Source organism: Brachionichthys hirsutus, chromosome 11 (assembly GCF_040956055.1).
Source record: "Brachionichthys hirsutus isolate HB-005 chromosome 11, CSIRO-AGI_Bhir_v1, whole genome shotgun sequence".
NCBI classification, from domain to species: Eukaryota; Metazoa; Chordata; class Actinopteri; order Lophiiformes; family Brachionichthyidae; genus Brachionichthys; species Brachionichthys hirsutus.
The window spans coordinates 1,789,910-1,801,562 of NC_090907.1; the positions used below are offsets into that span (position 1 = coordinate 1,789,910).

At 47.1% G+C, this 11,653-nt stretch overlaps 2 protein-coding genes across 2 annotated transcripts in view; both read right to left on the bottom strand.

Moving 5' to 3' along the window:
- vmp1 (vacuole membrane protein 1) overlaps positions 1-3,642 on the bottom strand; it is a 6,154-nt gene extending 2,512 nt beyond the window's left edge. Inside the window, exons 1-5 of the mRNA XM_068745699.1 lie at positions 3,627-3,642; positions 3,082-3,167; positions 2,194-2,326; positions 1,817-1,907; positions 1,337-1,447 (exon numbers count right to left, since the gene is read on the bottom strand). Of these exons, the coding sequence (XP_068601800.1) occupies positions 1,337-1,447; positions 1,817-1,907; positions 2,194-2,326; positions 3,082-3,160 (414 nt within the window). The 5' untranslated portion in view covers positions 3,161-3,167; positions 3,627-3,642. The remainder of the gene's footprint in view (positions 1-1,336; positions 1,448-1,816; positions 1,908-2,193; positions 2,327-3,081; positions 3,168-3,626) is intronic.
- Positions 3,643-4,247: 605 nt separating this feature from the next.
- On the bottom strand, positions 4,248-11,205 carry npat (nuclear protein, ataxia-telangiectasia locus). The gene is made up of 17 exons (XM_068745524.1): positions 11,169-11,205; positions 10,920-11,038; positions 10,769-10,829; positions 10,234-10,306; positions 10,094-10,134; positions 9,798-9,998; positions 9,451-9,526; positions 9,063-9,165; positions 8,668-8,759; positions 8,462-8,543; positions 8,266-8,362; positions 8,073-8,183; positions 6,726-7,943; positions 6,545-6,651; positions 6,200-6,293; positions 4,884-6,133; positions 4,248-4,759 (listed from the first exon to the last, which is right to left on the bottom strand). Exons 1-17 carry the CDS (start codon positions 11,203-11,205, stop codon positions 4,679-4,681), a joined length of 3,843 nt encoding a protein of 1,280 aa, XP_068601625.1. The 3' UTR covers positions 4,248-4,678.
- Positions 11,206-11,653: the final 448 nt, after the last annotated feature.

Below are 11,653 nucleotides of genomic sequence, written 5' to 3' on the forward strand. Positions count from 1 at the left end.
TCCAGGTTGTTCCATGCGTGGGAGACGATTGTGCCTACCAATAGAAAATACCTCCCCCACATAGAAGGGGGAGAGGGGATGAGGTCCCCCCCCCCCCCCCCACACCCCCTCAGCATTACGGAGAGACTCCAGAGTGCAAAGCCACACAACACGCAGCATGTCACCACCATTACGACGGCTGCTCCAACAGACGGTCATCTGTGGAGCATTCGGTCGCGTCCTTCCCAATCATTTCATCACGACGGCCACGCCGGCTCACATCCGGACGAGTTCCACATCATCGGCCTCGAGTGGACTCGCTTCTTTTATACTGCAATCCACTTGTGCAACGATCGAGACAAATGACTCAGTCAGAGAATCAGGGAGAAGAATTACATTTGTTTATTTATAGGCTAGACCAGTGCTTCTCAATTATTTTCTGTCACGCCCCCCCCCGGAAGAAAAAAACATTTCGCGCGCCCCCCCCCCCCCCCCCCCCCCGAAAAAAACAACTTTTGTATCCTTATTAACATACAAAGAATTATGCAAAAGAAAGAAATATAGATCAACTTACAACAAAGAATAACTTTATTACCATTTTTTTTAGTCTGCAACAGAAAATGAGGAAGTTAGGTCTTTCTTCTTCTCCCATGGTAGATTGTTTACAACCGCTCTTCTTCTGCCAATCCTCCCTGCGCGCACTCTGACAATCAGGGCGCCACTGCCAACTACTGGAGCGGATGTGCAATTACACTTTACTCTCATAAGGCAAAAAAACATTTTCTCCGCGGTCACAGGCGCCCCCCCTGACATCGCACCGCGCCCCCCTAGGGGGGCGCGCCCCACCATTTGAGAACCACTGGGCTAGACAGACGGGTGACGAAACGGAACGAGCTGAAGACGCAGGAGACTAGTATGGACAAAAACTATGACGCCATCCTCTGGAGGCACGTGGGATTTGCAGAAATGCGCTTTCCTGGTATCTGTGAGCAACCAATCTACCACTCTGTGCCTCTTAATTTCCCAAAGCCAATTTATGCTAATTCAATCGTAGCAACCAAATCAGGAAGATTCAAATTTCATAACAATGAAAGAAAGAAAAAAAGAACTCATTCGAGTCTGGAAGATTTTATGTATAAGAATAATGCCTGCACATTTAAATATGATGTTTCCAACTGGAAACAATCATCGATATATTGTTTTATGGTGAATTTACTTTGTAATACTCAGTATAAATGTTTACATGCGTTTCACAGAAGAAGAAGAAACTCAGTGAGGTCAGAGAAGTAGCGTTTGAACGCCAAGAAAAAGACAAAACGCTAAATGTTTGCACCGTCTCCAAATGAGAGAAACTCACCAAATAAAGGAGGAAGGTGTGCAGACCAGTCCCAAGGCCGACAGAGGACAGGATCCCAAGGCCCACCCAGTAGCTACACCACAGGAACTTCTTCTCCAGGTACTCCACATACTGCAGTGACATACAGAACAAGGTTGGAAGGCAGGCGACACAGCGGAGCCATGCCTGTGGTTCAAACTGAGCAGAAATGTAATAGAAATATTAAAATGAAATTTGCATGAAACAATGTCATCTCAATTATCTATAGAAGATTTAACATGTGTTCATCGTTACATGATAGTTATTCTCGGTAGATTTATAGTTAGGACAAACACGACAGACACCATTATCTCGCAACACGAGATGTCATTCATGGTGATGAAGAAGCCATTGACGTAGATAACGAGTGACTGATTAACCTTTAAACAGCTTGTGGGCGGAGCAATGGCATCGATCATTAACATCACGAGAAAAAAGAACCCAAATTCATTCAGGCCTTACTTGTTGGTGCGCTCCCTCAGTCGAGTAGGCAAAGGAGAACAAAGAACACGAAAGCAAAGCTAAGACCACGACGCCTCGCTGCTGCCAAAGCCTGGACAGGGAGCAGAGTAAAGCAAGCATGAACAATCACGTTCCAAAGACACAGACCGACCAGTGCGACATGTCATCCTGCAGTTTCTGAACTTTAACTGGAGGGGCCAGGAAACACCCTTTATGGCATTAAATTATCCTCACCATAAAAATGACAAGAACACCTTATTGCTTACTTTAACAAGTGGTGAGAAAAAAAAAAAAAAAGAATAAAGACACAATTAACACAAACGTCCCTTTTCTACACTGATAAAAATCACTGTCGAGAAACCGGTTTCACTTCTTACTTAAATGTCACCTCCTTTAGCTTGATCAGGGCCTCCAGCAGGAAATAATGCAACGTGGTGAGCGGCCGCCTCCACACCACCAGAGACAGGCGCTCCTGCTTCTCCTTCTGCCGTCTCTGTCTGAGCGAGGAGTCTGGAGAGCAAACGACACTTTCATCTGCCTGCAGCTGCACCGGCAATGATAAATACACCATAAATATGTGCCATTCACCATTCGCCATCACCCGATCTGTTCTCTTTGATTTAAACACAAATCGAATGAATGGAAAGTACCCCGAAAGGTTTTATGACCTGTTCAAACCGCGTGGTGATAATCAGTGTTGGGAAAGTAACTAAAGTAACTTAAAGTAATAATATTACTTTTTACCAGTAACGAGTAGTGTAACGAATTACGTCTGTTTTTAAGGTCGGTCGTAAACTCGATCCGTTCCGTTTGGTGTCGTTTTGCTGCTGAAGTGTGTCGGTCTGTCTCCGCCCTTCAGAGTGGAACCCGTTCAATGATTGGCTAACAATACGACGGACAGAAGCGACAGCCAATCAGATCGCTGGAAAGTCTACCGCGAGCTTGTTAGTGGCAATATCAAGGCTATTTAGTACGAAGGAATAAAACGTATTCACATACGGATAATATAATATAACCATTAAACCATTTAGTGTCAGCAGGCTTTAGGGGAGAAAGGATGCAATTATTGAGGGCGAGAAGAAAAAAGTAACTTAAAGTAATAAGTAACTCGTTACTTTTGGCAGGGAGTAATAAGTAATGCAATTACTTTTTCCAGTAATACATTACTGATCTTGAGTAACTCGCCCAACACTGGCGATGACTCAGGTTTTACGCGTGAGAGGTGACTGTTTGCGTTTCTCCTGCTGAGGGTTCATGAAGCTGACCTGCGGACTGGCCGTTCTGCTTGCCTCTCGCCGCAGCGCGTCTCCGGGGCCGTTCACAGCTCGCTCCGTTGGCCGCCATAACTAGTCTGGGGAGATAAGACTCAGAGTCAGTATCACCAAGAGCATGTGACAAACACTGGGCGACCCGGGCTGCCAACACGGAAATGTCCTCAACACGCCGGGTGATGATAGAGAAAATATATAAAACTAAAGGATGAACACAAAGATGCTCCAGGCAGCGCCCCGACGACAAAATATACAGCTAGCAGAAACGACCGTCGATCTATTGGGTCTCTACGAAGAGATACGCTCACATCATCCACCACATGCTAACCCGGTTAGCCACCGTGCTAGCGGCTAAGCTAGGGGACATTGGTGGTCTCCATATCAAATTACTTGTTTACACATAACAATAATGGCTGTTCTTACTTTTAGGGCGATGTCGACAAAGGCTCTTTGCTATTTTCCCGCTATCATATATAGAAAATTACATCGTAATTAGAAGAGAAACAGGAATGTTTGTAAAATTAAATGACTAGACGTACCTCGCGACGGTCCTCTTCACCCGGAAACAGACCTTTTACACTTCAAACTAAAACCTGTGTTGAAACTCCGCCGTAAGTAATTTATTTAGAAAAAATATTATGAACATTAGACAGTGCGATAGTCAATTAAATTAAAAGCAATGCAAATACAAGTCATGAAAACAGTACTTTAGTAAATCCAGATTTAATTAATACGATTAAATGTATACACAAAATGCTTTTATTCTGAAATTACTTGTACTACGTATATCCGTAATTTGGTTCGCGGTCCAATCGGATTTTGCCAGATTTGCCAACATTTGAAAGACTTTTGTTTTACTCAACAGATTAAAATGCATTTGCCTCCAGTTCGAAATTACTTACCTTTAATTCATTGAAAATATTAAGAGACTGTGAGATATTGTTAATCAATAAATAGTTCATAGTCAACAAATGTAAAACAAGGACAAAAAGCTTTTTAAGCCCTTTAAAATCTATTTGGCAGTTACCCCAACATGAAACACACCAGATATCATCAGTGTGAGAACAGCACTTTTCTCAGGATCCAAATTCCTGCCTTAAAATATCCGCTAACAAGTAGAAGCGTACGCTGAGAAGAAAGATGCAGGATTCTTTGTTTTATTGCAACACTGAATATGTGCTGCTGTTTTCTCACAAAGCCACACATTTATGCAGAAACATATTTTTCATGTTATTCATTTATCAACTAACCATACTTCAATTAACAGAACCCTGATTCTGCTACTAAAAACGACTGGTAGCGATATATTAGCTGTGTTAGTGTCAAACACTGGCAAAGAAAACGCTCCCAGTCACCCATTTCACGCCCCATAATCGTAATTGTGTTCATTTTGTGGTACAAAATGGTGACGATTAAAACAGAAGTGAAATTGAGAATTCAACAGACGAGTGCTGCGGCCGGTTACGCCGTTCCTCATTGGCTGCGGGGAGAAATAAGCGTTTATAAAGGTCTCAGCTGGCTGAGCAGCCGGCTTCGTGCTATTCTTAGCAGGTAGTGATATAGTCGCTGATTCTCGTCCGTGTGTCCAGTTTCACTCGTCGTAGTGCAGCGAGGACAGGAACTTCTCCACATCCAGGTCACGGGGAAAGCAGTCGATGAGCTTCTTCCTCTCCTGCAGATTTAAAACAAAGAGTTACAGCCATTAGAGGTCATTTTCCATCTGTATCACCGTGTTAATGGCTAAATACCGGTTTAAACGCGCGCCTACCTAAAAGCAGAGCGCCAGCGGTACTCACCCGGTCTTTCTTTGTCGGTGGGCTGCCAGTGGGAGAGGACAGTTTCCGTTTCTCAGGCTTCTTGGATCTTGGCGCCGACCTTTCTCCGACTCCCTCCTGACGTAAACTGTCCTTTAGCGGCGTGCCTGTCCTGGCGATGGCGGCGCGGGACAGAATCATGAGCGTGTGAGCCGCCATGTTGATGCTGTTTTCACTGCCGGCCTCGCTGCCTGGACTGCAGGTGGGGACGTCCGAGGGGTTTGGAAGCGTTAGATTCCTGGGAGTCCCTTCTCCGTCTTTACCCTTCTTTTGTCGGGACGGAGTCCGCGGACTTTCAGTCGGCTCCTGGTTCCGGCTGGATCCGGTGGTCCGAGGAAGACTCGGGTCTGGGGTGGGAGGAGCGTTGAGACCCTGGATGTCCTGCAGCATCTCGGCTGCCTGCTTGGCCAGGGAACTCGTCTTTGAAGCCTTGGACCGAGGATTCGACGCAGGCGGACTGAAGTCTCTTGATGGCGAGGATGACGACGCCGGCTGTTGCTGCTGCTCTGGCTCACGACCTTTCATTTCATTCTCCTTGTTAGCGGTCACGTTCGGCGCTCCCTGGGCGGGAGCCCTCTTTTCTGTACGCTCCTCGCGTGATTTAGCGGTAGCGGTCTCTGCTAGTTCCTCCTTGTTCTGCTCCTCTTTCTCCTTCCTAGTTCTTGCCTTCGGCGTCGGATCAGAGGACAAGGACCTGGAACTACGACACTCCTTAGCCTTTGCTGCGCCGCCGTCTTTATGAGGACTCCGCTTCCTTTCGGCAGATTTTGAGCTCCTTCTCGATGCCGAGCTTTTAGACGCTTCAACTCTCTTGTTGCTTGCACTTTGCGATACTTTGTAATGGATGCTGCGATCTTTGCGGGAGCTCTTCTGAACCTGATTTTTCTGCTGTTGCTGTGGAGGCGCCGGCTTCTCCTTCGTGACGCCTCCGTCAGTCTGAGGATCCACTGAGCATTTGATAGTCTGTATCCTCCGCTTGCTTCCACCCATTATGGCCGGCTTCGTTCGAGTGGACGTATTATCCGTCACCGTCTGCTGGACAGACCCCGACGTCGCCTTGTTTGCAGCAGGAGAGGCGGCGGCGGTTGTTTTAGCAGTTTGGGGTTGAACTTCTGAAGAAGAGTCGAAACGTAAAATCCTCTTGTGTTTAAAGCCCTTTGCTGCGTCCGGTTTGTCCGTGTTTGACGCCGACACGGGCTGAACCGAGTTACCAACCAGGAGTCGATCTGCGGCTGAAACCAGAGAATTAAGTCCTATTATTATTCAGTAAACAGCATTGAAGTCAGATTGTAACTTACCAGCAGTCGTTTTCAAGAAGTTTGCCCCGGTAGGAGATTCATGCTTCGCAGTTTCCGACTGCTGCGCCGGTACGACCGTTGGTATGGCAACAAGCTGCAAGCAGAACAAGGACGGCAAGTTATATTGATCTGGACACTGGTGCAGCGTGAACGCCAGAACACGCCCCTTTTATGTAGCAACGGTCCTGATTTCACACGCGATTCAATCCAGATGTCTCGAAAGGACAACAATCGTGCTACGAGTCTCACGAACAACCTGGTCCAGCGACTCGTCTCGATATAATCCGGAGACGACGGTAAGGAAACCGAGAGTCACCTGAAGATGCCTATGAATCGCAGCTTTACCTGATTGGACACCACCGGGAGCTTCCCCAGAGTATTCTGCCCGACGACAGAAACAGGAAGTATCATAGGCTTTACGGGCGACGGTAAGAAGAGTGCAGACGCTGCACCTGAAAGGACAGAGACGCGTTTGGTTTTAATAACAACAATAATCCAGTTTATAGTCACACCCTTTGCTTCTTACCTGCAGTGTATCCCTGAGTGCTGGTCGCTGTGGCCCCCCCGCACTGGTTGACAGGCACCGGCTGTCCCTGTGCGGCACCGGTAGACAGTAGGACCTGCCTGGGCTGGACAGCCGGGGCTTCAGTCACCAGGAAGTAGCTGGTAGTGGCTCCTTGAAGGCCGGGGGTAGTGGCGTCCAGAGGTAGTTGGATGATGTAGTTTTGCTGGCCCTGTGACGCCCCCGCCAGGGGGGACGCCACTAAGGCCCCAGTCTTGCGGCTAAGAGGACTAGCATGGAGCTCAGAGCCCTGTAAGCCACTCACTGCCTGTGCCGCCTCGTCCGGATTGGCCTTTGGCGTTCCAGGGACTCCGGGCGACTTGGCCGGAGAGGACAGGAAGATGGTGGGGATGTTTTCTCCAGAAATACTCGAAATCGCCCGTTTCAAGACCGGATCGCTGGACGAATCCTCAACATGGCTGTCACTGATGATGATCTTCAAAGAAACGACGCTGGAGTCAGCGACAGACCTGCCCGGGGAAGGATCGGGCGTCGCGCTAAGCGGGACACAAGAGCTCAAAGGTGCGGGCGAGCTGGGCGTGGACGAGGCAGGCGTCGCCGTACGTGTTGTAGCGGTGGAGGCGGATGTGGGCGAGGCGGGCGTCGCTGTGAAGGGCGGGGCAGGAAAGACGGACGCTGCGAAGTCGGATCCGGGCGGTGCCGAGAGCGTTAATACTGGCCGAGCGCCCCCCCCACCGCTTGGGATCGATATCTGAGGTAGGTCATCGCTTGCTGTTGTGTTGCTGTGCAGTCCATCCAGGGCAGGAGACAGAACAGTCGGTAGGGGGGCCGCAGCAGGGCTTTCCCAGGATCCTTCGGGGCACTTGTGGTCCACATCGCCGGGAGCGGGAGAGGCTCTTAGTGAGGGGGCTACGCTCGACTCGGCGTCCTTAAAAGCAGGCTCCAGAATGGTCACGCCGTCTGAGGTTGGAAGGGGCGTGTTCAAAGGTTCGTCGATTTCCATCGGCGATACAAAAACACTCTCATTCGTAAGCGAGGCCTTTTCAGTCCCGCTGGAGTCCAGCGGAGCGGAAGGAGCTCCTCGGTGATCCCTGTGAGGCAGCAACAATCGGGCAGAGCAGTTCTCAATCCTGGACGTTCTGCTGCTGGGGGCGAGAACCGTCTTCTTCAGCAAAGATGGAGCCCCGGACTTTCTGGTTTTGCGCTCCTGTCCAGTTTTCCCTTTCACCGCTGTGGCATCCACGGCGTTAGCGTCTTTGTGGGCAATACCTGGGAGGGGAAGCCACAATAGGGGTTTTCCCTTTTATGCCAAACATCATAATCTACGATTAGAATTTGTAAAATGAATACCTGGCTGGTCGCTCTGAAGGGGGCCGGCAGTAGATGATCCAGCGGCGTCACTCTCTTCCGGGCTGCCGCCCAGAACGATCTCCGGTTCTCCGTCTGCGAATCTGCTTTTATCTGCAAATACACAGGATTTGTATTCAGTCGTGAAATGGCTTCGCATGGAGCTGAACAGAAAGGAACTGAAATAACACGTCACTGTAATCAAAGAGCTCGTAGAGCGCCTGGAACGCCGGGTCAGACTCCGTTTGCTCCAGGATGTCATGGATGGCATCGTCACTCATATGGATTTCTCCCTGTAACAGGAATGCATCAAGAAATAAGATAATGATCCACAGGTTAGATAAACGCAGCTTGATGAACAGAATATACATTTTACGAGTATTTTTCAGCACCTGCAATCCCAAAATCTCATCTATAGACTGCTCTGCTTCCACGGCACTCGAAGAGGCCTTCGACGTTTGGGGCACCGGATCGCTGATAGTAGAGCAGAAACAGAAGTAATCAAGCCACACACCCACTGGCAAAACCAGAGACCCCCCCCCAATTTAATACAGGAATACTACAAATAATTATTGTAGAGTTCCAAATCAACTTCTACCTTGCAAGAATCTTGTTGATGTTTTCAGCCAGCTTCTCCTGCAGCGACTTGTCGCCCAATATTGTGTCACGTGCGTTTTGAATCACGAGTTGCTGAGGAGGGTTAGCATGTCAGGAAAATGTCAAAATGACTTTCATGCCATGACATTCTATATCATTTATGATATAAAACAGAACGCTAAAGATCTCTGACAACAAATGTCTTTCCTGATGTAGTTCAGTCATTCTTCACCCGTGACATACATTTCTTACAAATGAAACGATCGATTGGTATTCAAGCCATAATTTACTGCACAAGGTGAACCGGGATGAATTAATGATTATCTTAGTGTTGGGTCCAAACGTCTAACATTCTAGGAAACCTAACGGCAAAATAAAAGAAGCAAATTCACTTACAGGAAAGTTTTCATCAACTTCCTGCGGGAGTTGAGATTCCGCAGCGAGGCTGCTGGCATTCCTGCCAGGGACGCTGGACCCGCCGACCGTCCCGCCTCTCTTCCTGAGGGCGTCCATGGAGGCAACAATAATCAAAGAGTTAGCAAGAAGCATCAAAAGGTCCAGCATGGGTCATGGTAAAAACGATATGAACCAAAAAACACCACAAAATATGTCTCAGCGCACATCAAGACAGAAATTCCTTTTCCGAACGTGGAAAAGGTCCAACATGCTGGATATTTGAATAAAAATACACCTCAATCAACATTTCAAACGCTGAAGAGGTTTGAAAAGAGGCACAGGAAATACACAGCAAATGTAAAGGCCACAGTGGAGAGTGATGGGTTACCATTTCCGTCGTCCAGGAGACGCTGGACCTGGATGCAGCCTCTGTTCTGGAACTCTGGTCTGTACAGGCGAATCCACTGTAATAGATATATTAAAGCATTTTAGTGACCAATTCTTACATGCAAATATATCAGGAGTTGATAAAACGTGTTATACAAGAGGCAAAATGAAGAAAGCCACGAGCTTTACACAAACCGCTGTCTTCTGTACAAAAACTCAGATAAAAAGCTGCGGGGTGAAATAGTTCAGATCAGTAACATGTTTATGTCTCTAAAGCTTGGGAAATAAACATCAACATGTTTACGGCTAAAGAAAGGAAACCAAAACCATCCGTTTTATGATACTGACCGGGTGTGTTTAGTCTGACATCAAGGATCTGTTGGTTTGTGTTGCTAATAGCTGGTCGATTGTGCGGCGCGGCGTCGCTGACGGGGGTGGAGTGGACAACAACACCGTGGGAGGAGTGGGCTGGGCTGAGGATGGGACTCATTTCAGCGCCGGTCGAGGCCCGCTGTCTGGCCATGCTCGCCACCGCGACGCGTGAACGTGCTGCAAAGGACAGAAGGACAGCGCTTTCACTGACGTGGACCTCAGCCAGAGCACACGCCATCATGCTAAACGGAAAAACTAAAAAACGGATTTACTTCTTTGACACGCTGAAACAGCAGGGGAGTTCTGCAAAGACCTAAGAAGGGAAGACGCAGAGGCATTAGAGAACAACATCAGGCAGGCGAGAACCCGCTGAGTTCTGGCATTGTTTGGGCTTAATGGCTGCAGTGACTACTTGATCTGGTTGAGTGTAAAATCCAGCTTTTTCCACAATGAAGTCATCACAAGTGGCACCTCGGGACAAGACTCTGTCGAGACATGTACAAAAAAATCTAATAGAGGACTGGGTGATAGATCCAACACATGACACAGCAGAAGTAAACGTGATAAAACTCAAGCTCTGCCATCAGGTGGTGCAAACCAAGACAAGAAAAACAAAAATGTATTTCTGAAATCACTCTGAAATGAATTCCATCGCAACAACCATGCCATTATTTACCTAAATTACTGCTCTTGTACTGTTTTGGTAAGGTAGTATTCACAAAGCGAAACAGGAATTATATTTTAAACCAAGATGTGATTGCACACTTGCATTATGTCAGGTTTATTCCAGCTTCAGTCATTATTATTGGGATACTCTGAAAAGCTGCCGTAAAATATTAAATATTCATGATGATGATCGATATTTAAAAAAAAATACAATTAACAATATTTTAAATTTAGCATATAATCCAGCCCTATAAGAATACACAACATCAGGATTATCTCACCTTTCGTTTTGGTAGCCACATATTCATTTAATATGGTTGTCAAGCCTTTCCCAAAGACAGACTGTGTGCAAAAACAAAACACGATCATATCTGCAATTTGTACTTTAATGGTTTGTAGTTTGAGACAGGATCTCTCCGAAGCCGCACTTACAAACAAACAAGCAGGAATCGATCCGTCTCCGATGGTGTGGTCCGCGTACTCCCTCAGATTAGGGCTCTCGTGAATAAACACTTGGCTTGTGCCAGACAATCCCTCTTCTTGGAGGTAACCTGCGGAAAAAACACACATCCAGATAAATACTACATCTGAGTACCCAAATGCTAGCTAGAAACTGACAAAACAGTAAACATCAAGTGGCTAGCAATGTAGCTTTGCTTCATCTGACTACAGAGCACGTACCCAAAACAAGCCGAGCGACGTCGGACGGTAACAACATGGCTGCCTCTTCTGGAATATAAAACACGCAATGAGGTAGAGCTAGCTACATATTCAGGAAAAGTCTCCCCAAAAATAAATTACAGCGTCAAATTAATAGCCATAAGTGGCCTTATTGTGAAGGCGACGTCCTTTACTCAAAAGGCGGGGAACTCAAGCGCGTATAACCCGGAAGTTTCAAACATAAATCTACCGATTGACATGCCGGTAATTGTAGTTCAATACGAAACTTCAAGCTCATTCTCGTCCCTTAAACTGCGTTGTAAAATACGCGAGAATGTCGTAAGTTCACCATGACTATTAAATGCTACTTCCTATTAAAAAATATATAGAAGTGTTCATCATACAGTGTTTATTTCTTTATTTTAAGATAGCAGACAACTCGGTGCTAGGAAACGCTTCCTGCGTAATGACGCAGCTGGGCGGGAATTTCCTGCGTGGTGACGTAT